Source organism: Cyprinus carpio, chromosome B11, assembly GCF_018340385.1.
Source record: "Cyprinus carpio isolate SPL01 chromosome B11, ASM1834038v1, whole genome shotgun sequence".
NCBI lineage: Eukaryota > Metazoa > Chordata > Actinopteri > Cypriniformes > Cyprinidae > Cyprinus > Cyprinus carpio.
Window position 1 is genome coordinate 20,714,459 of NC_056607.1, and position 27,696 is coordinate 20,742,154.

At 35.2% G+C, this 27,696-nt stretch overlaps 1 protein-coding gene across 1 annotated transcript in view; it reads right to left on the minus strand.

Annotated features, from left to right (window-relative positions):
* The window catches only part of LOC109061747 (glutamate receptor ionotropic, NMDA 3B-like), a 120,763-nt gene extending 94,863 nt beyond the window's left edge, over positions 1-25,900 (minus strand). Inside the window, exon 1 of the mRNA XM_042734498.1 lies at positions 24,974-25,900. Coding sequence (XP_042590432.1) covers positions 24,974-25,432 — 459 coding nt within the window. The 5' untranslated portion in view covers positions 25,433-25,900. The remainder of the gene's footprint in view (positions 1-24,973) is intronic.
* Between the last annotated feature and the right edge of the window lie 1,796 nt (positions 25,901-27,696).

Sequence of the window (27,696 nt, forward strand, 5' to 3'; positions counted from 1 at the left end):
AAAGATATTTTGAAGAATGTTGGTAACCAAAGAGAGTATCCACTGAATTCCATAATATTTTTTTTTTTCATACTATGGAGATCAACTACAACCATCAGCTGTTTGGTTGGGGAACTAATCTTTTTCCCAAATACAAGGAATTAAAAAAAACATACACCTCAACACTCCCTGATCACATCTCCTCTTACTCACCTGAGGAAATGTTTAATCTTAATTAATCCACTTTCTAGACATTAATGATTAAACAGGTGAAAACAGCAGCCATGGTTTACAGGCCAGTCAGAGCCAATTAACAACAAAATAATATTTGATCCAAGGACCTGGAAAGATAAAAAGACTGCCAGAGCCAGCTTTCCAGAAACAATCTTATGCTACAACGCTCTCCGTCAGTGATGCTGCTAATTCAAGGTGAAGGTTAACGACCGAAGTTAAGGGAAACATGTCATCATTGAAGTGTGTTAATGTGCTCCAGTGGACGAGTAGTTTTACACGGCAGGAGATGACACAGTTTGGACAGGAAGACATACAATTAGAATATCCCAGCATGTCAAAGACACATACTTGGTAAATGTTCTGTATAATATTTTAGATAATTTTTAAAGGTTTATCTGTCATGTTTCTTTTTCTCAATGACAAACATGTTTTTATAAAAATTTTAACTTTTGTGTTGATTTTCAGCTGTCAAAACGGTAAAAATGGGTCTATGAAAATAGAAGTGCTCACGAAAAAGAAAAGGAAACAGTCTTTTAAAACATAGCTACATTTTAAAACACGTTTTTAAGTTCTCACAAATGTACTGAATCACAAATGATTAAGTTTAATGATTCTAAAAATCTTTCAAATTCATGTTCATCACAGCAGAATTGTTAAAAATCTTTTTAAAAATCTTTTTAAACATACATTTTAAACTATTTCTAAGTTCTCTCAAATGTGCTCTTTGTATCTAAAAAAAAAAGATTCAGTTTAATGATTCTAAAAATGTCATGTAGTGTAACCATCAAGCAGTAAAATATTTTCATCTATTTTCCATAATACCTTCATCATTGTTTTCAGATACATTTAACATTAAAAGAACTGTTCACAAATATCATAAATTATTAACATGACATTCTACAATCTGAACTATCCTTGCCTTGCCTTTATTTGATATTTTAAGCAGGGTTTTTAAGCAAGATTTGGTGAAAAAAAAAAAAAAAATCACATTGATAAAAATTTATACTGTGATTTATAATATTATTATTTTTCTTATTAAGAATTTTTTAATGAAATTTCTAGAAACAAAAATCTAAAAATGCAAAGGAAAATAAATAAAAAAATAAAAAAATACATAAATACATAAATAAATTAATTTATACCGTACACAGCATTTCTTATCAATCTATAATTTAACTTCCATAGTAAATATTTAGTGACGTGACGATGTGACATACAGTGACCCATACTCAGAATTCGTGCTCTGCATTTAACCCATTCAAAGTGCACACACACAGCAGTGAACACACACACACACACACACTGATAACACACACCCGGAGCAGTGGGCAGCCATTTATGCTGCGGTGCCCAGGGAGCAGTTGGGGGTTCGGTGCTTGCTCAAGGGCACCTCAGTCGTGGTATTGCCGGCCCAAGACTCAAACCCACAACCTTAGGTTGAGGAGTCAAACTCTCTAACCATTTGGCCACGACTTTCCCACAGTTATATTTGGGTTCATAATTAAATTGTATAGGAGAAGGAGGTAATAATAAGGTCTGTAATGTATAATAATAATAATTTTGGTAACACATTAGTATAGGGACCAGTTCTCACTATTAACAAGTTGCTTATTAGCATGCTGCCTATTATTAACATATTGGCTGTTTAAAGCATATATTCTTCATAACAATATTCTACATCCCTAATCCTACCCAATACCTAAACTTAACCACTACTTTACTAACTATTAATAACCAGCAAATTAGGAGTTTATTGAGGCAATGGTTTATTAATGGCAAGAATTAGATCTTAAAATGAAGTGACCATATTTTTAACAATACTAATATTTATGTCTTAATTTCTACATTGATGAGTTCATGTGAAACACCATTTACTGCAAATCAAACCACTCAGAGATACTAAAAACTGGCTCATGAGCTGCTCGCATGTAAAAGAACACAGTGCCACGCTGTACTCTGAAACACACAGTGCATATATTTATTTAACTGTTTTTTTAACTGAGATTGATGATATCAAGGCAGTTGTATCACCCTGACACATCTGACTTTACACCGCCGGTGTCGTTTTTTGCAGTGTTTTCTAGCCTCCAAAATGAGTGTGCACAACCAATGTCACTGGACTGACACTGATTAATGAGACCAAAGATCAACCCCTGCAGCCCAACGCTTCATTAGACAAAAGGGGAATCAATCACGACAGACGCAAACCCTGTACCACAATGGAATGAGAAAGAACCATGTCAAAATCTGATGTAAAGTTTGTCTTAATCAAAGCTCAATTCAAAGAGGTGAATAATGATTCAGACTTGTGGAGAATAAAAAATTAATTGATTAGTGAAGGAATCTGCCAGAATCCATGAGCTTTAGATATATGCTGCATTTGCTGTCATCACTGATACGGCCTTGAGTTGCGTCACAACGTAGAAAGGAAATAACAAGCGTTCAGTGGATAAGCTGCATTGCTTCAGTGTTGATCACAATAGCAGGATGTTCGGCTGTTATCAGGCATTTATGGAGTAAAATTAATTATGTTGTTAGCTTTTGGCAACAACAAAATCAAGAAAACATGTCAAATGAATTTATTACGCATGTAAACTGACAACTGACGCTAAGAGAACAGAGATTGAGACTGCTGAACTGGATTTCATACCTGCTTCATGAACAGGATACAAAATAGGGCCAGAAACTGCTCACAAATTTAGAAAATTTAGAAAGTTTTTATCATTTGAATAAAAAAAAGTGACATTTATTTATAAAATATTAGATTTTTGGTCATTTTTGATCATTAAGTTTTGATCACAATGAATGGGATACCAACTCATGGGATTATTTGCATCTATAAGCACATAGTATCCATATTATCTGCATACAAATGTTACCTTTATTTATAAATTATTACATATTTGGTCAATTTTGATCATTAAAATTTGAATCACAATGAATGGGATACAAACTCAGCGGATAATATGCATATGCATAACAAAACACATAGCTCAATAAAATTAAATACCGTAAATCAGTTCAATAAAAAAAAAGACCAAATACACTATTTTTCAAAAGGAACAGTATTTTTGTTATGCAATACTTTTGTTTATCAAGGATGCATTAAATTAATCAAAAGTGACATTTAAAATGTTACAAAAGATTTCTATTTTAAATAAATGCAGATTTTTTTTTACTTTCTTTACATTTATCAAAGTATCCCAAACAAAATGTATCACATAAAAAAATACTAATATCCATTATATTAATTAATGTTTTTAACATTGATAATAATCAGAAATGCTTCTTACAATAGAAAACATTTAATTTAAATTACACTAATGTTACATAATGTAACTGTTTTTACTGTATTTCTAATCAAATTTACGCAGCCTTGATGAGAATAAAAGACTTCTTTCAAAAACATTAAAACCTCACTTAGACATTAAAATATTAATTACTCAATAAAACAACAGAGAAAGGAATAAATGGTCCCCTTAAGAAAAAAAATAATCATGCTACAGCAGGTTAATTTATGTTAAATAATAGTTTATCTAGCATACTGTATCTAATAACTCTCACAAGACTGAGAGATCAATGTGCATCACAAACATATGCAGAAGATAAAAGCAAACTAGACCTAGAAAAGCCTCCATTGTCTGTCGACATGAAAAGAGCTTCTGCTTCAGAATAAATGAATTATTGAAAGAAGTTATGAATGAATTCCAAGTATAAAAAACAGTGAATGCTTAGTACATTCTTAATATAGTTCAAGTGAGGATTTGACTTCATTTACATTTATTTCTTCTTAGCTGAATGCTTTCTTCCAGCGGCTGAGCTAACAGTTTGAGAAGTCATTTTATCATCTGTGCTAAAGGTTTCAGCATCTAGGTGGAGGAGTTCTATAATATCTGGAAGAAACTGTCCATTAGCTTTCACACTGATCTCGTGGCAGTTGTTTCACTGGCACAGACCCCCTTTATATGAATAGAAGAAAGTCTATAAGAGTGCATGACTGTTTTAGAGGCAGTAGGCAGCAGGAGGGTCAGTGAAAAGTCAGATGGGCTAGTCTAATAAAGAGAACTAAAGAGCAAACTGGGAGCTATTTGTAGTAAGGACCGGATTTTCTTGGCTTCAGCTTTGTGTTAATAATAACCCCTGTTTAAATGAGATGTGTCTGTGTTCACCATCATTATGTGGACTCCTAAGGATATAGATGTGGTTTCCAGAGGAGTGCTGGCTCTGATGTGCTTTCATTATCATTGCTGTTGGGCCCTTGAGTAATCCTGACTGCTCTAAAGCTGCTGCAGCACAGCAGTATCTGCGTTTCCCTCGACCTCTCGTATTTGGCCAAGGTACAGTGGTCTTTCCAAAGAGCTTAAAGAGGACTTGTCAAATAAGGGTCCAAAGACCCTGTTATTAGGCTCTTGAACAGAATTGGAGCTTGTAGTGGGTGACTTGTAAGGGCTTTTCAATGGTTAATTAGAGCAACTCTGTTTAGAGTGTAAAGAAAATGTTAAATAAAACATGTTTTATTTGTAAATGTTCTTTAATATGGCCCTGTTCATCACGAGTTATAAAGAAAAATTTAAAATGTAATTCCAGATAAATTTTGCTTTCATTTGAAAAAAAAATGTAAATGCTTTCATGTAGAATTTTAAAAGTTCTGTTAAAAAATAGTGTTACTTTAAAATATAATATAATGTATATGAGCAATATCACACTTGTAGCCATAAGATATAGCTGTATATCGGCACGGCTGTGATTCGGCCGTAGATAATCACAGCATGCCTATTTACAACCATATCTCACAGCTACGAGTGTGATATTGTGTTTATACAACAGCCATCTCTTGTCGCATCTAATGGCAGTACAATGTGACTGAAATCACCATCATGAACACACACAGACACACCGTCTCCCAATACTAAATACTATTATTAAGTACTACTATTATTTATATAAAAATTTTACTTATTGGATGATAATATTTAATAAACAACAACAACAGCCATCATAAAAGTTGCTAGGCAATTCAGTCAAAAGTACAAAGGCAGCGCTCTGACATAAAGCATTAATGTTAAATAAAGTACAACAGATTTTGCCCTCAGCCAGAACTATTTGCTCTGGAACAAATAATAGATTAATGAGACCAAAGACTGCCCATTCGATTTACTCAAAATGAAATATATCTCATGTTTAACCACTATAGAGACCAGAGTATGTGAGCGGATTGGAGTGGGAGCGGTGTGATTTTGAATGGAGCAAGGAGCGGGTTTTTTAAAAGTCAGAGCATCGTGGTTTTCGCTCGCTCCAAGAGCACTCCACTACCACTCTATCACAAGTACAATTCATGCCAATTGCCCATAATATAACTATATTTAGCAAGAATTCACGTTACACATATTTAGCTAGCTGTATGTTGAATCACTCAAATCAGAAAGAATGTGAAGGTTATGAGGACGCCATGAGTGGGATAGTTCTCAAGGAATTTGTTTGTTCCTTCTAGATACTGAATATTTTCAGGTGAAAGCATGATTTAAACAAGTACAACACTTATTCACACACAATACTGCTCTCTCAATAATGCATTCAAACAAATGTAATCTTTCAGTGCTACTTCATCTGTATCCAATTTCAAACGAGCAGAAATCTGTAAAAAATGCAGCGATCTGTAGATAAAATAACTGACCTACTGGTATTTTCATCCTTCACAAACAAAATTTGCTCTGCAAAAAGCAGCAATGATATATTTTAATTCCGACAACCATGAAATATTGGCATGTGGCAGGAAAAAAGTTGGTTTCCAATAAGCCACTTTGAAACTACTCTCTTAGTATTTTATTTTATTTATTTAATTTATTTTAATATATGTTATGAATAGAACTTCTGTGATATTTCAAAACATACTAAAATAGTTTAGCCATAAATTTCCTCCTGGAGTGAAGGCAGAGCAGTGTTTCGGATATCAGTGAGCGAGTGGAGTGGAAGCGGGAAATGGTGAACCCAGAGTGGAGCGATTATTGAATGCTCGAAACGCTCGAAGGGGAAATTGTTGCCGCTCCACTCCGGTCACATACTCTGATAGAGACATCAGAGCCAGGGGCAAATTCCAGAAGATCTGGCCGAGGCGCTGCTCTCTGCAGGTTTATGAAAGCTGAACGGCTGCTGACGCCCTAGAACTCACAACTCCGAAAAACGTTGAAACAAATTTTCAAACAGACGATGTCTTTATTAACAAACTGCATATTTGAAGTCTAAACAAGTACATTCTTGCTTTTAAAAACTTAACACTACATTCCATGACTCAAACACAGTATTATTTATAAAATTATAGTGATTTGGGCATCTGCCATAACACTCACTGTGAGAAATACTGCAAGCAGAGTGATACAAACAATAAAACGGTTGGAGTTTATCGCTTGAATATCGCACTGCTGAAAAAAGGCTCTCAGCCAATCAGATTCTAGGACCAGAAAGAACTGTTGTATAAAACTGTAATACACTACTTTTAAAAAACTTTTTTTTTAAATTAAACTAATTCAGCAATACCACATTAAATTGATCATTTAGTAGTTGATCGCAACAGTAAAACTTCTATGTTGCCACCAAAAAATAAATAAATAAATAAAATTTAAAAAATTCAATCATCAATAATAATTAGAAGTGATTAAATTCTAGATTCTAATTAATAATAATTAGACATTTTTCACCAAATCATATTTCTGTCAGGAGATGATTGACAATTAGCATACAGTTTGGATTGGTGGTATGGTTCTGTTCTGGGCAAGAACAGAACCATACTGCAGTTTGCAATAACCCGCCAGGGTAAACAGAACAGAACCTTCATAAAGTATTGCAGATATTGTTAAAGTTCAATAATTTTTATGTACACTGCTGAGGCAATTCAGAGTCATAAGTACAAGGCAGCGGCTCTGCACATAAAGCGTAATGATTAAATAAAGTAACAACAGATTTTGCCCATAATGTTATGAGACTTTGTTTTAACAAATAATAGATTAATGAGACCAAAGACTGCCCATTCGATTTACTCAAAATTGAAATATATCTCATGTTTTGACCACTATAGAGACCATAGTATGTGAGCGGATTGGAGTGGGAGCGGTGTGATTTGAATGGAGCAAGGAGGCGGGGTTTTTTAAAAGTCAGAGCATCGTCGGTTTTCGCTCGCTCCAAGAGCACTCCACTACCACTCTATCACACAGTACAATTCATGCCAATTGCCCATAGAGTATAACTATATTTAGCAAGAATTCACGTTACACATATTTAGCTAGCTGTATGTTGAATCACTCAAATCAGAAAGTGTGTAGGTTATGAGGACGCCATGAGTGGGATAGTTCTCAAGGAATTTGTTTGTTCCTTCTAGATACTGAATATTTTCAGGAGAAAGCATGATTTAAACAGGTACAGCACTTATTCACACACAATACTGCTCTCTCAATAATGCATTCAAACAAATGTAATCTTTCAGTGCTACTTCATCTGTATCCAATTTCAAACGAGCAGGAAATCTGTAAAAAATGCACCCAGCGATCTGTAGATAAAATAACTGACCCTACTGGTATTTTCATCCTTCACAAACAAAATTTGCTCTGCAAAAAGCAGCAATGATATATTTTTTTTTAATTCCGACACACCATGAAATAGTTGGCATGTGGCAGGAAAAAAGTTGGTTTCCAATAAGCCACTTTGAAACTACTCTCTTAGTCTTTTATTTTATTTATTTAAATTATTTTAATATATGTTATGAATAGAACTTCTGTGATATTTCAAAACATACTAAAATAGTTAATAGCCATAAATTTCCTCCTGGAGTGAAGGCAGAGCAGTGTTTCGGATATCAGTGAGCGAGTGGAGTGGAAGCGGGAAATGGTGAACCCAGAGTGGAGCGATTATTGAATGCTCGAAACGCTCGAAGGGGAAATTGTTGCCGCTCCACTCCGGTCACATACTCTGATAGAGAAATCAGAGCCAGGGGCAAATTCCAGAAGATCTGGCCGAGGCGCTGCTCTCTGCAGGTTTATGAAAGCTGAACGGCTGCTGACGCCCTAGAACTCACAACTCCGAAAAACGTTGAAACAAATTTTCAAACAGACGATGTCTTTATTAACAAACTGCATATTTGAAGTCTAAACAAGTACATTCTTGCTTTAAAAACTTAACACTACATTCCATGACTCAAACACAGTATTATTTATAAAATTATAGTGATTTGGGCATCTGCCATAACACTCACTGTGAGAAAATACTGCAAGCAGAGTGATACAAACAATAAAACGGTTGGAGTTTATCGCTTGAATATCGCACTGCTGAAAAAAGGCTCTCAGCCAATCAGATTCTAGGACCAGAAAGAACTGTTGTATAAAACTGTAATACACTACTTTTAAAAAACTTTTTTTTTAAATTAAAACTAATTCAGCAATACCACATTAAATTGATCATTTAGTAGTTGATCGCAACAGTAAAACTTCTATGTTGCCACCAAAAAATAAATAAATAAATAAAATTTAAAAAATTCAATCATCAATAATAATTAGAAATGATTAAATTCTAGATTCTAATTAATAATAATTAGACATTTTTCACCAAATCATATTTCTGTCAGGAGATGATTGACAATTAGCATACAGTTTGGATTGGTGGTATGGTTCTGTTCTGGGCAAGAACAGAACCATACTGCAGTGATAACCCGCCAGGGTAAACAGAACAGAACCTTCATAAATGTATTGCAGATATTGTTAAAGTTCAATAATTTTATGTACACACTTTAGAATTAGTCTGATTGAAAACAGAAGGCTGAATCCTGACTGACAAAGGAGGAGTTGGGGATGGAGGAGGGTAATTAGCTATTGAGCAATGGGAAAACTGCTGATAATACTGAGGGACCTTATATATGAATGCTTAGATTGGTGTCGTATTCCTATTGATTAATGGGGATCAGCTGAGAGTCAGCTGATGCGAGCTTGACCAACGTGACCTGCCAGAGCCTCTTAAGACCCTGCGGCCTCATATGAAGACATTATATTTTTGTGAAATTCTCTGAGACTGTACATGCCACAGTTTTAAGTCTGGATGTCCTGTGTAGTGCACTTTCAGTGCTTTTCAGAGATACCAAATAATTGCATGTTTCACCATGACCACTCCCTCTCCTTGGTCATCAAAAATGTCTGAAATTAATTTAGTGACACTCTTATGGAAATATAATAATATTTTGTAATTATCATTTAAATCTGTCTAATTTTTAAATTGTGTGTCATAAATCAGCATCTCAGGAAAATGTAATGGGGTTTCAAATCAAAATATGACTTTCTGTTACGAAACAGGACGTTGATTTTATACAGGTCCTCACATGAGGACACCGGGACTAAAAGCATGTTTATTATGCATATTTGGAGACATAACAAATTCATAGGGAAAGAAATTATATTTCAATATTCTATGAAATATGATATATTATTATGAAAATCTTGTCAATTATTACTCCCATTATTACACTTCTTTTTTTTATTACATGTTGCCCCAAAAACACATTAATATGCAAATTAGACTGAGTTAATAGATACATTGTATATAATGAGAAAACCCATTTATGGTCATTTTACACACATTTTGCAGAAAGAAAAATGGTATATTGAATCATTCTATTATAACATAGTTGAGAATCATCTTTATACAATGTTTGGTAAAAAAAAAAAAAAAATCTTGAAAACTAAAAATGTATTGGTGATTTAAAAAATTAATTGTTTTTGCCTATGCATGTTCATTCATGTTTTTTTTTTTTTTTTTGCATCACAAGAACAGAAAACATTTTAAAACATAGGCTATGTTGGAAATGGAAAACCGTTATTTTAAACTGTCATAATATTTCACCAAATTACTGTATTTTGATCAAATAAACACAGGCTTGGTGAATTTCTCTTCAACCCAGTTTTACCGCTTTTTCCCCATTAGAAAATAATGGTTTTATGTTATGTAATATATCAACCTTCAAGCTCATAACAAATATGTTTTTAAAAAGAGATATTATGGATTGATGTATTACAAGCCAAAATGTGTAATTGTGAGTGTGTCTGTCATTGACAAACTGGTAACACTTTAGAAAAGGGAACACATATTCACTAATTAATTAATAGTTTTCCTTCAATAAACTCATAATTTGCTGCTTATTAATAGTTAGTTAGGTAGTTGTTAAGTTTAGGTATGGAGTAGTATTAAGGGATCTAAAACATGGTCATGCAGAATAAGCCATTAATATGTACTTTATAAGTACTAATGAACAGCCAATATGCTAGTAATAGGCATGCAAATAAGCAACTAGTTAATAGAGAGAATTTGCCTTTAAAATAAAGTGTTACCGACAAACCAATATTTGCTGACGAGCGATCATGTTTTTTACATGCTGGTCACAACCCTGATACTTTTGGCCTGAAAGTGGAAAACATGATCTGTTTAATCAGGTTTAATAATTTTTCTGTTAATCATCCAAGCTGGCATGTGTATCAGAGGATGCCAAATATTTTTTGATCAACCAGCCTAGCCTGTTTATTCTGTAATATCTGATGGCTTTGCTGGTGAATCTGCTGGCTTACTGTGTTTACCTAATTGGCTTTGCAATGAGAAGAAGGAGACTTCAGATAAATATGCTTGAATAAAGCCTGTGGTCTGGTGAGGAAAGCTAAAAAAGACTCATAGCCATGAACCTTCCATTAAAAACCACAACAAACTGTTATAAAGCAATAAACAAACTGTTGTAGCGCCACAGAGTGTAACTCGCAATAAACATCTCATCGCTGAACTGCTCCATCTTCTAAATTAGAAGTTTTATATCACATTATATGGTAGCTACACACAGCACTATAGCACACTAAATTGCACCATATCGTACTACACAGACAGAAGTGAGCACAAAACATGCTACAAAATTAAACACATTGACTGGGTTTTCTCAGAGCTGAGTTTCTCCCCAGCTTGCACCGTGCTATTTTTTGCTGTTCATTTAGTTCGAGGTGATAGGTGTAGGCTTAATTAAAATGATCGCCTATCATGATTTTACACTGAAAGATCATTTAGGTCTTCCGTTTAAGGTTGAGACTTTCTGCCTCACTGCAGTTGCTAAGTCACATCCTTAATATCTAGCTTGCATTAAAGGAATATTCTATATTTAAAGTCAAGCTCCCGTAGTAAAAAAGTAATATATTTAAAATACATTTATTTCATAGTAAGTATAGTAATCTATTAACATTTCAATTTAGCAGACATTAAGTGTGCCAGTTTACTATAGTAAAAGTACAATTGCAGGGTATTTTTATTAAGTACTTGTAAATATAAATGTAAATGTATTTGTAGTACTCTTAGCATGAAATAAATGTATTTTGAATGCATTGTAGTGTATTTATTTTTCAGTAGGGTCAATAGACAGCTAAACTTGTGGTATAATTGTGATTACCACAAAAACTTTTTTTTTTTTTCTTACATAAAGAGTTAGAGTGAAGCACTACAGTGGAAATGAATTTGGCCAATCTGTAAAAAAAAAGAAAAAAAGAAAACATATATGCATATGTGCATAAATAAGTATGCATATAAGCATGATTTTAGTGTGACGTGATAAGAAAAAAAAACAAGATTTTTTTTGTGAGTGGACACAAAGTTTCCTTGAGGAACGTAAAATGTTTGCTACAAAATTTTCTTAAAAGTTATATAGAATAAAAATACAGTAAAACAGTAATATTGTGGAATACTATTACGATTTAAAATAACTTATTCCAGCAAAGCTGAATTTTTGTAACCATTACTCCAGTCTTCAGTGTCACATGATCTTTAAGAAATCACTTTAATATGCTGATTAAGTGAAAAAAACAACAATTATTATTAATGTTGAAAACAAATGTGTTGCTTAATTTTTTGGAAACCATGATACATTTTAAAAGAACTACACTGATTAGAAAGTTCAAAAGAACAGCATTTATTTGAAATAATGTTTTTATTTTCTATATAACTACAAATATATTTGTGTTTTCTAGCATTTCTCATTCCCCCAGGAAACTTTGTGTTTGGTTGCAAAATCACTGAAATATAGTTTTTCGTCCTACCTCATTATTATTTCCATCACCAGTTTTTCACAAATGTTTTCTGGCATTTTGGGAGTAAAGCCAATGTAAGTTTTTTGAGGGAGTGCAAAAGTTTTATTTTATATTTTATAGAATTTTATAGCTTTTTCGTTTAAATAGTTTTTCATGCATCATTATACCACAAATGCTGTTGCGGAAGCTTAACTTGCATCTAACCTGCACTATTGCAGTGCTGAAAATAAAGTGTTATTTTAGTGGCACGTAAGATATAACAGTGGCATTTTCTAATTCATCATACGTCAAATTTTTAAGGGGGTCCTTGTCAGCTGTATAGCTTTGCCTGGTGTTAAGCCCACCCCTGCTGCTACACCGGTCAGTGAGAAGTGGCTGGTTTGAAATGCTCGTCACAAGCATCTGTCCTCAGCCTCTTTATCCTGACAGTCTATTACAGCAACTGGGTCAGAGCTGCCCCAGTTTAGCACAGCCTCTGTCAAGACCCCTGGCAGACGACAGCCGAAGGCACGTGGGTGACCCAGACTTCGATGCATCAGAACAGAAGCTCAGACGGAGCGATGTTCAGAAAATGGTGGTCACGACCCAAACAGCAGGAGCACAACATGACAAAGAATTGGCTAATATCAGAGTGCTGTGTTGGGAGACGAGGCTTTGGCAGGCTCTTCTGCCCTGCTAGAATCCAACCAGGCTCTCACCTGCCAAAAGATAGTTTGCAGTCAGAGTGAAAAACAAAGGATTAGTTTTAAAGGAGGGCAAAAATGCAGAGCCCATCACACGCTTCAACCTGCCAAAGCCTACTCAGCGGAACTCATTCATAGAGAGAGCAGAAGAGTAGATGAATAAGAAACGGAATCAGTGAGTAATGGAGTAGATGAACAGAGAAGAAGAGGATACGAGGAATAAGAATAGGCTCAGAACAGAGAAACTAAAAAAAATGTACAAATGAAAAAATTCAAAGCAGTCGTAGCTTGTGGTTACAGATTAAGGATTAATATGCAGGTTGGATCTTAAAAAGGGACCGCCAGCTTTTTCATGCATTCTTCTTCTTTTTTTTTTTAGTAAACACTAAGTTTTGTTATTTATTTTTAAAAAAATGAAATAAAGTTAAAATTTAACAAGAAGTGGCCTAAGAAGTGGTTTATGACTGGAAACCTTTTTTTTTAAAAGGGGTCATGAACTGCCTTTTTTATTATTTTGTACTGTTCTCTGAGGTTCACTTATTACGTTATGATTTTTACATAAAAATACACATTTAGAATTAATAGTTGATTTTCTGTTCTTTTTTAACTCCCCTAAAGCAATGGAGGACCCTGAATTTCGAAAAAAAATTATGCTGAAGGGTCCTGACCAAGCGTCAATATGTGAGGAGTTGGGAGTGAGAACATGTCGATATAGTTGGCACAGCATCGTCTTTTAGTTTCAAAATTTTGGAAAACCCTGCCTCCAATTCTGACTTCTTTGTAAATGAATCAGTGGTAAAATGAAGTGAACAAAGCACCAAGTTCCTACTGATGCAGTCTGGAACTATATAAAGTTCATTCACTCTTTCCTAACATTGGGATCAGAATTAAGGCAATGCAAAGGCACAGCATCTTGTTTTCTTCTGAGCCATCTTTTGGTTTCTATCGTTTGGTTTCTGCATTTCCACTACATCTAAACAGGCAGTTAAGTAGAAGAAGGCGTTGATCTTCTTCTGCGGGGTCGGTGTTTAGCCACACAGTTACGTCATAAAGTGGCACATTCCACAAGCTGTCGTTTTGGCAGATTGGCTTCAATATAAGCTATTTTTAGAATAAAGAGTTAGTTTCGAGTTCTGAAACTCACAGGGTGTTTTTATAGCTCAATGACCTCTTACAAAAGATCAAGGGATTTTGATTTCCCAGTTCATGACCTTTTTAAATCACTGGCAGGGAAAGAGTTGAAGTTGATAGGGTCCCATGTTGTTTTGACTTTTAAGGACTTCACAATAGCTTCTTTTTGGTGAAAGAGATTCCCATTTTGGAACAACATGTGGGTGAGTAAATGACGACAGAATGTTTCTTTCTGTGTGAATTAATTTAGAAAAAGCAAGCATTTATTTCAAGTATATATTATTTATTCACTTAGTGAGTTAATTGCTTTTATTCTAATTGTTACTCAATTACCAGAATTCAAGTAACTAGCCCTTCCAAGTATTGTAAATCATTGCTTCAATTAAAGTCTAAATAGCTATCACTGATAAACATTTACTCTGTCATGGCCAGACACTTCAAACTGATTCCGAGCAAAAAGAACATTGTGATAGATAAATGTTTCTCTTGCTCTTGGGTCTTTTAAGGATATTATCAAGAATGAGTATTGAGCTTGTAGATAGCAGTGGGTAAGCAGCCAAATTAAGGACCTTTTTCTCTCATTTAGCACATAGATAGTATATCATGGTAATTACAAACCACTGGCTGAAGTGAAGCCAATTTAAACCTCAAGAAATGTTAAGTCAGCTGTGAGCAGGTAAGAAAGCAACATATTTCTCAAAAAACACAAATGAAAGAAGCTCTTAAAGGAATATTCCTTGTTCAGTACAAGTTAAGCTCAAGAGCATTTGTTGGATGTTGATTAAAAGCAATTTTGTATTTTTCTTAATGAAAAAAGGCAGTGAGGTGATTAAAATGGGTCAAATCATAAATGTTTGTGTGAAAAACAACCACTTACTGTACTAAACATTTCTCCATTGCATGACAACGAAATGTCATAAACCCTAAATCAACTATAAAAAATCACAAGAACTTCACAGCTTGTAAGTTTTAACAGATTACTTCATGTTAAAGAATTAGATTGAATTAAAATTATAAGCTTCACATTTCTGCTTTCAATCCTACAAAAATTCATTCATTTTTGTCTGAATGATTTTGATTGAGTGAGACTAAAACCCTCTTTTGTGCATCAAGCTGTCCTTGAATTAAACAAGGCATCAAAATTTCACTAACAGAATTAATGTTATTTTTTTTTTCTTTCTCTTTTTTTCTGTAGTGTCTATTGTGAAATTTTGTAGTTTGTTATACGAGATTGTAAAATCTGGTGATCTATGTGGTAATAATTGAAGTTTTTATATTTATACATTACAAAATTGTCCAGATTTACTTCCATTTTAAGTGACTCACCTTGATTTTTGCACCTTTACAATAAAACGAAGACAAGGTTTTTGTGGTAATCAACAATAGTGACACCATTGCTGTCAGCAGGGGTTAAAGTTGCGATAAAACTGAAGTTTTATTTTTTCCATATTGTGATGTACATCCAATTAACAAACAAAATTGTATGGGGGTTTTATCCATCGATTGTTGATTTGAGATGTGGCCAATGCAATTAAAAATAAATGCAAGCTTGCAGTCAACTGCAGAAACGGAACAGCTTTAGGGCTTGAGCTGAGAAGATGGCATGCGTCACCAGAGAGAAGTCTGTCATTTCAGGGTACATTTATACAACAGCGACATACTAAAAACAGAAACCTTTTTCCCTACAGATGAAAAATTATTCCTATTCCCATGGATCCAAAGTTAAGCCAAAAATTTAACAAGCATATGCTCTAACAAAGATTCATGCTAATTCGCACATGTGTTAGGGGAGTTAAAGGAAATCGCTGTTAAACTGGCCCTTTGGGTTCTCTCATAGTGCCAGTATTTGGTTAGTACAGGCCAGAACATTCCCACAGAGGCCCGACTGTCACTTCCAAACGTCAGGGGTGAAAATCTCCCGGAGAAGTCTTGTACCCAGGAGGCAATGCTGCCTATCACTGTCTCACACCTGTGCACTGTTATAACTTATCTCTCTACGCCTCTACAGCCTTCTTTTCGGGGACTCCTTCAATTTTTTACTTATCAAGTCACTGCTCATCAAGTCTGCCTCGCTCTGACACAGCGAGCGGTCGCCACAGATCCAGACAGCAGACAGAGCATCAGGTAGAGGGGAATTACACAGCCGCTATGGTGTGAAGATGTCAAGGGCACGGTCTGGGACCGTTACAGCAGCACATCTCAGGTTCTGATGTTAAATGTGTTTCTATTTAATGTTGAGTATTAAATGAATGGGTGTTAATGGAAGTCTAATGTCATTTACTCACTCACGTCATTCCAAACAATGCTTTTCTTTCTTATGTGGAACGCAAAAGAGATATTTAGTAGAATATCTATGTTACAACAAAATAAACACTTGCTGTAAAGCTCCAATGACAAAGCACCATCTAATTAAGTCAATCCGGACATTTTCAAACTAGGGTCTGACTAGTTAACATGTTATTACATTAAATATTTGTCAATATCTTGCAAAAATTGGGCACACAAATTGGGCATTAATATGGTTTATAATATCATTCAGAGGATTGGTTGGAAATCATGAGATTCACTGTGATTATTTTATTCTATATATTCTATCTAGCCCTAGTTTTAACAGTACGAAATCATTGTTTGTGAAAAAAATATATATACATGTTAAATCTTTCTAAACAATTTCTCCTCCTCTCCACCTGACATTATTTGACACATAATATTAAAATACATTTTAACTAGACCAAAAATCTCTATAGGCTTATACAGTACATCTTAAATGAATAGGGTTAACAAATCTCCACACATGTTTACATTTTATACTACAAAATAAAATATATCAATAACTGTCATGAAAAGAGTGGTTGCTAACAAGTGGCTAAATGGGACTACAGAGGTTGTCAAGGGCATTAAAAATGATGAGGTAAACTCATCTACTCACTACTCTGCTTTTACAGTCTCGTTTTGTTTATAATCACAATCTTGCAACTTTTAGGGAAAATATTTTTAAATAAAAACTGAATGGATGCTTCATAAAGCATCTAGTTCATTTATATAGCCTACAGTGAACTTTTTACTTCTGGTGATTGTATTTAGGCTTCAAAATCATCAAAAGTTGTGTTCATTATAATGAAGAACAAAACCTGTTAGAATACTAAACTTCAAAACGTCACTTGGTCGCATATTTTCTGCAATAACCTAAAAGCAAATGGAAAATATTGGGTTTTGAGTGATGATATCTTACATGTTAGCCTAAAAAATATCACTGCAGTGTTTAATATCTGTTTTTAGGGGTTCCTTTACAAAGAGATCATTATATTTAGTGGTCAGAAAGTTGGACTCATGTAATTAAGTCTTCTGCTGCTCAATTCATCAGCAGCCACGTACTGACGACAAAACCACATGAATCAAAAATTCATTACATTACATGTTTCACCAGAGTCCAATTTAAGAGGGTTTTAAAAGCATGAAATAGACTTATGTTTTTCCCTGTCTGCTCCTTTTCACGTCACAGCTTGCGCATTAGCCTGGAGCAAGAGATCTAATGCATCGCTAGTGAAGGACTGGAGACTGTTCTCATGGTGCCATCAGCCAGTCAGATCTGTCAGGACGTCATTTTCCTGCAGCTCAAGTGTGTTCTGTCACATGGCATGTAGGTTGTGTACTCCCAGGCCGGCTTGTGCCAGCCGAGCAACTCTCTTTGAGATGAATGGGAATGCTAATGCATACTCTCTCCAGGTATTTTAGACCTCCTTGATCACTCTCTTGTCGAGGTTTAGGTAAGGAGGCTGGATGTAAACAGACATACTTGAAAGCGAATGAACATCTCAGACAGAAGATGATCTCTGAAGGATTTGAGTGTAGTGGATCAGTTCCTGTGCTGAGATACAGGTACGGTTTGCTCACTTTGCACCGAGTGCTGAGGTCATGGAGTGTGTATATCGGCCAAATTAACAGCTAGTAAAAGAGCACGCTCTCTTCAACAAACCTTATCATCCTGCCCAATAACTGGCTCCTGGAATTTTGATTAAATTCATATCGATTTTTGCGTTCCGCTGATCTCTGTGTCACAAATAACTCCTGACTCTATTGCAACATATATTGAAATTGGGGGAGTCAATTAAGAAAGATAATTCGGTTAGAACTGAGAATAAGATTGAAGCATTAAAGTTTGGTAATGTGTTGCTTGAGAGCAGCTCTCGCTTGAACAACTGAAAAAAATCTCTTAAGATAGCATATAAACAGTCTCAAAATATTGAAAAGCCAAAATGTTATCTTGTACTGTAATTAAAATAATACTTATGTTGACCCAGAGTGACATTAAACCATGTCTACAAGCATTGTTATGATTAAATCCTCATATAAAAATTAATTAAATTAAAATATTAAAACAAACCTGTTTTGTTTAAGCTGGTTTCCAAAGCAACATTTCCCATTTTAAATTAGTTTACATTAATTTACTAAAATAACTCAATCAAATTAAAACCTATTTATGCAAATTTAAAATACATATATAAAACAACAAAATATTAACAATGACAATTATCACAATGACACTAAAATAACATTGGTATTTTCATGTTAAATAAAAAATATTTGCAAATCTGGCAAATCTTTAGTTATAATTAAGAGTGAATCGAAACTACACAATACTGATAAAATATAACAAGATATTCTATTGAACGACTTGTGCAATAGCAATTTGGCTTTAGCTAGTAACAAGAAAACATAAAATAATGAAAATCACTGAAAAGCCCTATACCATTTATTTACTTTTTGTATGAAATATAACCAATCACAGAAAGCATAATCCTTTTCATTTTAATCTATTTTATGAAATACCTTTAATTATTCATAAAACATATGAACTTTTATTTATTTTTGTTAAATTTTTTATGTATATAAAGTGTTGATTTACAGTCTGAGGAAGAGTGTTTTTGGGTGGAGTTGGGTTAAAATAAACAGTAAATATAATTAAATGTTTTATTTGTATAATTAACAATCTACTGATGATCTCTGATTAATATCGAAGTGGAATTAATACTATTTTTAAAACAAAAGGCAGATGAAGGTTTGGGACATGTTTTTCCTCTCTAGAGGGGATGAGAACAACATTATCCAACATAATGATAAGCAACATTACTTTTATCTAAAAGCCTCCACAGTACAGCAATCACAGGGTCAGTCCCTCTGGACCAGCACGAAGTCAAGCGCTTTGTTCAAGGTCACAACAGTGGAAAGATTGTGATCTTAGTAATTACAGTAGCTAGGTAGCACATGGGATTCACCTCTGCCTGGGATTGATTTGTATTAACAGCTCTGATTTTTATCTACCAAGTTATCTGGCGATCCATGGAGGTTATTTCATAGGATAAGGCAAGTTTAGGAAATGCAATGAATAAGACAAAACAGTAATTGTGAATCAATTCAACAAAACGGGAGAACAGCAGGAACGTGCATCTTTAAGCTCCTGGGATGAGACTTCATTGTATCTTCCACTAGCTAACAATATGTTACTTAACAAATGTTCACCTTGCAATTCTGCTGTTAAAATAAAACCTATTTCATAATAATAAATGACCACTAGATTGTATAAATCGCTGAATGTTGAATGCTTAACCAGCAATCAGCAAAACACAAAGCACAAGGCTTGCACTTACTGGCCTTCAAAAGAAGCTGATTCTGTTAAGTGAAGTTTCTTTAACTGTTTTGCAACACAATCTCCTTGAACTGCATACTTTTTCTTATGAAAGTATCTAGAGTCGTTTGCAATTGCTGGATCAATTTTGTGCTGTTTCTGAAAAGACCTGGATTTTATGATCTATAAATTCATGGAGCAAGTAATAGTCTTGTGTTCTGCCCAAGGGTGACCTTTAAAATCTCACATATTTTGTGTCAAGCAAACTAAATGTGGGACCTTTCACACACACAGCGAGGATTGGGGTAAAATATCTAGATGGTTTTGGCTTAATAATCTTTGCTGGTGTGCAGAGACGGTTTCTAATCAAACACACTTGAATACTTCCCATTTAGCAACTGCCAGTTTAACAATTCTCTTATTGTGATCAATTTTATGGTGTTGTGATAAACTGCGATAAAATAAAGTGACGTTTTTATGAGCTCTGCAACAGTCAATGGAAGCTCTTTTTATTATGTAGGTCTTTATAGCATACTTCCACAGCATGACATCGCTACAGATGTACAGATATAGACTCCACATAATAAAGAGCTTTGTGTTTTGGGTTTTTCTGTGCGCTGGGTCTCTCTTTCATTTTACGGCATCCCCTCTGGTAATTCCTTTACATTTCTACTGCAAATTAGAGACAAGAAAGAACATTTATTGTTTTAATTGGGCTCATTGCAAGAGGATCTGGGATGCGAGGAAAGCAAAAGACTAAAATAGTATTTTTTTGTTGCATTAAAAAGTATTTTGTTGTATTAAACCTTCGGATTGCAATGCTGTATCTAACACTAATAAAAGAGATAGTTCTCCGAAAATTTAAAAGTCTGTCATTACTCAGTTGACTGAACACAAAATGACATATTTTGAAGAATGTGAGTAACCAAGCAGTTTCTGGTCCCCACTGACTTCCATAGTTTGGAAAAGAAAATACATTTAGGACCAGAAAGTGTTTGGTTTCCAACATTCTTCAAAATATCTTCTTTTGTGTTCAGCAGACAACAACTTAATAAATTTTTGTGTGAACAACCTTTTAACTTCTTATCTTTCCATCAAAATCTTTTAATATGCTCCTCTGATCTAATTGAAACAGCTGAGATTATTGAAGTATTCCCCCACTGTTGTATTACCAGCAGTCATGCACTCTGTCAGAAAGCCATTGTCACCCACTATAGTAACACTGTTTCTGTTTGGGGTCAATTAAAAAGGCCTTGGGGTCTTTTGGACCTCTAACAGAACACAAGAGTTAAAGTTGATGTGCTAGAACTGCAACTACAAAGCAAACTGTGAGGAACAAAACAATGAGAGAGAGAGAGAAAACTCACACTGCAACACTGCCCTGTGCGCATCTCCGCATGGAGCTCAAACAATTGATGAACACAACACAAGGCAAAAACCAGCCTGCTGAAGAACACACATTTCTCCTCAAAGAACAAGATTAGCAGATCAAGTGAAGCAGGATCCAAGCGGATCGGAGCTCCAGAGCGTCCCATAAGCATTCCAGCAGCAGCCAATTCACAAGCCCTATTATCACCCTGCCTTTATTTGTGCCTGAGTGATGCTGCACACTAAAGCAGAGCACCATGAGCTTTTACACTGATTGGCAGATTGCAGAAGGACAGATGTCTGTCAATATCTGATTTCCCTGTGACGCTTGTCCGATGTCAGCGTGATGACTCAAGCGTGTAATAATCATTCCACTGACAGTGGACAACATCTTTTGGAGGTATGGCTTCAGCCTCAAACAATGGCTTTGGTAAGTCTTTCCATTTAAGAAATATGATTCAGTTTGGTTTCATTGTTTATACATCCAAATGACAGTGTTGCAGTCGCAGTCCTCTCTGACTAAATACAATAGTTTTGTGTGCAGTACAGTGCAGAATTTAAGTTGTCAATCACTAAAAATCTTATCTTGGTGCGCATTTTTCAGTCTAACGTGCATCACCCCAAAAACAAAGCACATTGCATCTGTAACGAAGCAGGCGAGAGCCAATGAGCTTTTGATGCCACTGCCATAAAGCTGTCGTAAAACTTCTTGAGGTGGCAGTTTTTGAACTTGGTTGCATATTGAAAACAATTCCATTGTAGAACCGGTTCCACAGTGAGAACTGTGGATTCTATAAGACACATGCATTTCGATTTCGCTTATCAATTACTGTGTGCTAGTCTTAATATGACTTTAAACCATTCAAGCACAAGAAGACGTGAAAGAGAAAACAGTGCGCACACCCAAAGCTGCCTCTCATTTAGTTGAGGTTTTGAGTTCTCTTTCACATCCGCTTCTGCTTGAATGGACAAATACACACAAACTGGATCCATGCATTCAGTCTTAAAGGGACAGCAGCTTAATATTCATTCTGCTGTCTGTGCCATTAATGTTAATCAGAGAACAAAAGAAAAATAAAATTACTCACTGATCTTGACTCTAATTAGGATTATATTTAATTTATAAAAAGAAAACTATGCAGTGCTATTTTACATTTGATTTCAATTTCTGCACATGAACTTTGTTCTATTTATTTTATTTATTAGTGCTATTGTTATTTTGTTCTTATTTTGTTTCTTATTGACCTTAAAAATGTTTGAAATCTGTATTAGTTGCTGTGTTATTTTTGTGAAAATTTTGTATAAAGGTTCCTTGTGTAAGTGTTCTTTAGGCTGCTGATTTTTGGCATTCATCCACACCATGGTGTTTTGCAAAAAGACACAGAATAAATATGTTAAGAATCTGAATCACAAATATTCAAATCATACCCAGCCCTAGTAATGAGTACAGGATTTGATTTTTATGGTTGATGCCGAGGATGAAGACAGATGAATAAAGGCTTGAATTTGCATGTGTTCCTTGCAGTTAAATGGATTCTCAAGATCTGGATTACAGTTTACAAATAAAACAGACTCATATTGTGTTTTTATATTGTATTTTTGGTTCTGTTGTCAGTCACAGCATGACTCCCATGGCAAACAAAAGTACTTGTTAAGTGAACAATCTTTCATTGTAAGGTTGTAAAGTGTAGTCTTGTTTAACATTATGTAATCCTTCAAAACGAGTTGGCAGCAGAAATCACACTGAACAGATCGAAATGTTATCAATTGTATCAAATGTTACATGTGTACACACTGGTTCATCTATAAAGTGTTCAAATGTAAATATTTTATAATTTAGATGTTGTCAGTATGTCGATATTGTATATTTCAGCATCTATCCAAATGTAAGTAAGAGTTTGTGTGGTAGAACCACACATTTTTAAATTAAAAAGGCATACAAATACTCATGAGTTCAAGTTGAATGACTAGATGTGGAGAATTTCACTGGATTTTCACTAAATATTTGTAAGGTAGTTAAGAAGCCCCTGAAGAGATTTTAATGGATAGATATTAAACAAGACAAATGTATGCGTTTACCCATCTGGCTGTAAGATTTACAGTATTTTCTCCCTTTTTAATTTCTTAAAGTACCTTGTGATGTAAGCACTTTTCAGCCAGTGCTCCGTGCCAAATACACCAGCACATGAAGCTTCCCCCCACAGCCAAGACAGGTGCAAAATATCCAATACACTCAAAAGGACTCCATAATATATCATTAGGTATGCCAACAATTCAGCATCAAACATGACAACAAACAAATGAGAGAAATACAATTATAAGCAAACAGCACAGCTGCTTCATGCAAATGTTATTTTAACCATCTAATGTATTCCAGGCCATGTCATTAACTCCAGCATTTTAGCAGAACCTCTCATTTGACACTGATGTCTGTGAAACTGTCTCGGCGTATGACATACCTGACTGAGTGCAATGCGGCATCTATTTCTGCTTGAGAGAACACACCTGTCAGAGAAACATTTTCTCCTATAGAGCAGGTGGATCATAAAAATCCAAACACAAACCTAACACACAAGCAGAGGAGATCTGTTGTGACCTGAGGGAATGATCAGATAGTCCACATCAAGCTGCATCTCAGAGTGAAGCCAAAATCTCCACAAAAATGAATCTACATTGACATCAAAGAGAGAGAAAAAATAACATAAAACTCTGAATCATATTATAGGGCATTTCGGGTAGCACATAAATTGAGGGCATAGTAGATAATTAGTTAGGTCAGGTCTTGCATAAATTGTTTGACAAGCACCTGATTTGGCGATTACACTAAGCCTGCCATCTTTGAAAATGTGTCTTGTGTCATTCTGTTAAGCAGATTTCAGTATGGTGGATCTAAATTACACAGGTTTTCATTGTCAAGGACAAGCAAAAATATATAATCTAAAAACATGAATACATGTTGGGATTTGGTTATGCCTTTAACATAACAGGGATGACAGTAACAGGGATATGAATTCTACAGTTCATTGAATCATTATTAGCCTTGTGCTCAAGGTCATAATATGTTTATTCAAAAAAATTATGACAAATACATTTTACTAAGCCATTTTTTACTGTAGAGGATTATTACTAACAGGCTTTCATTTTTAAGATCGTCACCTGCTGATAAATCTAACAAAATATAAAACAAAGTGATTTTTAAAAAAGAGGAGAATCTTGTCCTTGAAGAATTCACATTTATCCACTGATATAAACTATTACAGATCAGTACATTTTCCACGTTTTTTAATGCAACTATTTTGTTGTGACAATTATAACGTTTCACAACTAAAACGCTATACATAAAACACTGAAAAAGTTATATATTTATTTTGCATGCATCTAAAAAGTGATAATGTTTTGTCGCTGCAACTGTCCAATAGAAATCTTAGTAATCTTAATGGAAACTGTTGCTATGGTTACCTCCTCGGGCAAACGCGATTTCTGCTTTGTGTCGTACAATTATCGCATTCGGGAAAACTTTTTTGTTATTTAAACGTTGTTTGAAAACAATTTTGAAATTCATGCTATGTAATAAAAACATACATACGGCCCCACAAAGTGCTTTGACCACCAAAAGGGTGGGAATATTTGGGGGAGGGGGTGTATTTCAAGCATTAATCGGGGGGATTCAAACCTTAATTATCCCTCGCCTCCAAACCCTCCTAAACTCACGCCGATTCCTGTGCGTTCCCAGTCAACAGATGCACGAAAGTCGTGTTTGAGCATAAAACGCGTCACAGATGTAAGTTGCAAGCGTTAAAAAAGTCAACAAATCAACACACGGTTAAATACAGGAGCAGGTTTGCTGCTTGAATGAAACGCGTTACCTGAGTTTTGAGGGGCTCTCCGTGCTCAATGATGCTTATAAAAGGAATTTCCAAAAAAGAGGACATAAATTCCATTTGCACTATTTCCTCCTGCGTCTGAGGGAAGGCGAGCACAGCCGAGACCCCCTGGACCACTATATCCTGACACACACACCTGAAGAGCGACTCGGGGTCTCCGCTCGGGGCTTCCCGAGCCACCACGTCCAGGCTCAAGTTGTACGGAAGAAAGTTGTTGCCGCTTTCGGTGAGACCGCTGAGAGCGCGGTGGAGAGCCGCCCGCACCCGGACCGACTGGCGGGGAGGCAGGAGGGCACCCAGGCGCACGGTGTGTCCTATCCGCGCTAGGATGTGGCAGGGCTGCGGGTGAGAATGAGCGGGCTGGACGAGCAGGGTATGGAGAAGGAATATTTGCGATCCCAAATAAAAGTATGCCAAGAATGTGTAGAAGATGAAATTCATCCTGCTTCACTCTCAACGGTGGTGATGAGGCATTGTCAGAAGATAGCATTGCTCGCCTTGTTGTCTGGTCTTTTCTTTAACGTCCTTTATTTTATTTTTTTTAGTGCAGGATATGAGGAGTGATCTATGGAGTTACTGTGTGAATGTGATACTCTGCTCAGGAGAGGAGGGGGTTTCGAGAAAGGCGGGGATGTCATTGCGTTCACACCCAAAGAAGCGCTGGAGAGGCGCAATGGAATCATTAGGAAAAAAGCGCGAGAGAGAACTCTCTTACTAAAACCTCTCTTTACCCAAAGGCGAGTTTTTTTTACTATTCAATCGTCATGTGCGGGGTTTCAGAGAGGAAGCCTCATATATAGCTGATTATACCTAAACAAGATTCCAACTTAGTTAAGGACTTTAAACTAAAGTCCTCCATTCAGAGATTAACTGGATGCAGCAGGTACACGCACACTTAATTTCTATGCCATTCCTTAAAGGAATAGTTCATCCAAAAATGAAAAGTTTAGTCATCATTGCCTTCTCCTCTGCTACAGCACTGAAATGTCAGTTTACATTTTAAACTAGGTAGAAAATTCGTTAGTGGAACTTTTTTGGAGCTTTGTAGATTATGCTTTTAAAAATAAAGGTTCTAAAACATTTTTTGTTCCGCAAAGAACCTTTCAGTGAGCAATTCCTAGAAGAACATTTTATTTATTTTTTTTAGAATAAAAAATCTTTTGTGGAATGGAAAGGTTCCATCGATACTGAGGGTTCTTCGTTGACATACTGTTATATACAGTATATAAATTGTTGTGAGCTGTATGAAGATTATTCAAAATATGCTTGGAAAATAACTGGAACAAGTAGTTTAACACAAACATTACAACATTTATTGGAGACTAATCAAGTCTGTATTTTTAGAATAAACAAGCTGACTGAGGGATGAAAATACTTAAATTAACAAAGAAAAATAACAAGAGAGAGAGATAACAGAAGGCAGGGGATGGTAAGTGGGTCACTGTTTTGGACCCGAGTATAAGGGATTCGATACGGGCCAGTCATGCGGTAAAATGGAATCTGATGAAGGTGGACTGAAGCCTCGGCCAATCACACACCCTGTTATATGCTATAAAGAACTAGAGTAGCATGGAATGTGAAACTAATGTAGAATTTCCCTTAATTACTAATATTAAGCACTAAAAGCTGAATAGAAAAAGTCTCTGTCAATGTTTGTCTGCTGGATTTTCCTTAAGTGTGGTGAATGAAATGTCAGTAAAAAGTATCAAATCTTTGGATTTAAAGTAAAAAAAAAAAAAAAAAAAAAAAAAAAAAAAAGAGAGTCAGCAAATATGCTCAATTGTTTGTAGCTGGACCCTTCTCAAAAAAAAACAAAAAAAAAACAATAGCAGGTAAATTTGTACAGCTGGTTTTGCTCCAACAGCAAAAGGCAAAAAATCCACTATCAATATTCTACCACTTTCCCCCAAAAAAGAAATAATTATGAAACACGGATTACCTCAGTCAGAGGAAAGAAAGGTGCAAATTTAATATCACTCTCTATCAGCTGTATTTCAAAGTGTATGTAAAAGCAGTAAGTAACCATTATGCAGTGTAGCTAATTCTTGTCAAAGCTATAGGCGATATATATATATATAAAATGTGTGTGTGTCAATAAAAATTAAGTTTACATAAAAATTAATATTACATAATATTAATTTATACACATATATACAAATTTGAATCTCCACATCACCGCATCTACAAGAACATGAGAAACTCCTGGAAAGTGATAATTGATAATGTACAAACTCATAGCAGCTATTACATCTTTTTTTTTTTTTTTCAATCAGGCCTCTTCGAAGTACATAATCAGGCTGGTGTGCAACATCATCCAGCTTGCAGGAACACTCAGCCTCATTAGGGAGCCCCTCAGTCACAGCTGTCAGCTGAACCTTTTTATGTAGTGCAACCACCCCAGCCAATTTCCTCGAGACCACATATTGATCAGAGTGCGTGATCAGCTGATCTGGAGCTCTGCTAATGGCTAATACACACCAGAGAGGTCTCCTTGTCTCTAAAGGTTCTCTGATAATAGGTGAACATCCACTGTCCTAGCAACTGTGCTGTGTGTTTTAACAGCAGAGGAAATGAGGTGAGATAACCAGGGAGCCTGTGCTGTGATACAAAAGCCAACACAGGACAACACCAATTACATGAAACTTTATCTCTCCAAGATAAAAAAAAAAAAGCCAGAGCAAATATGCAGACTTTGTCTGTCATTG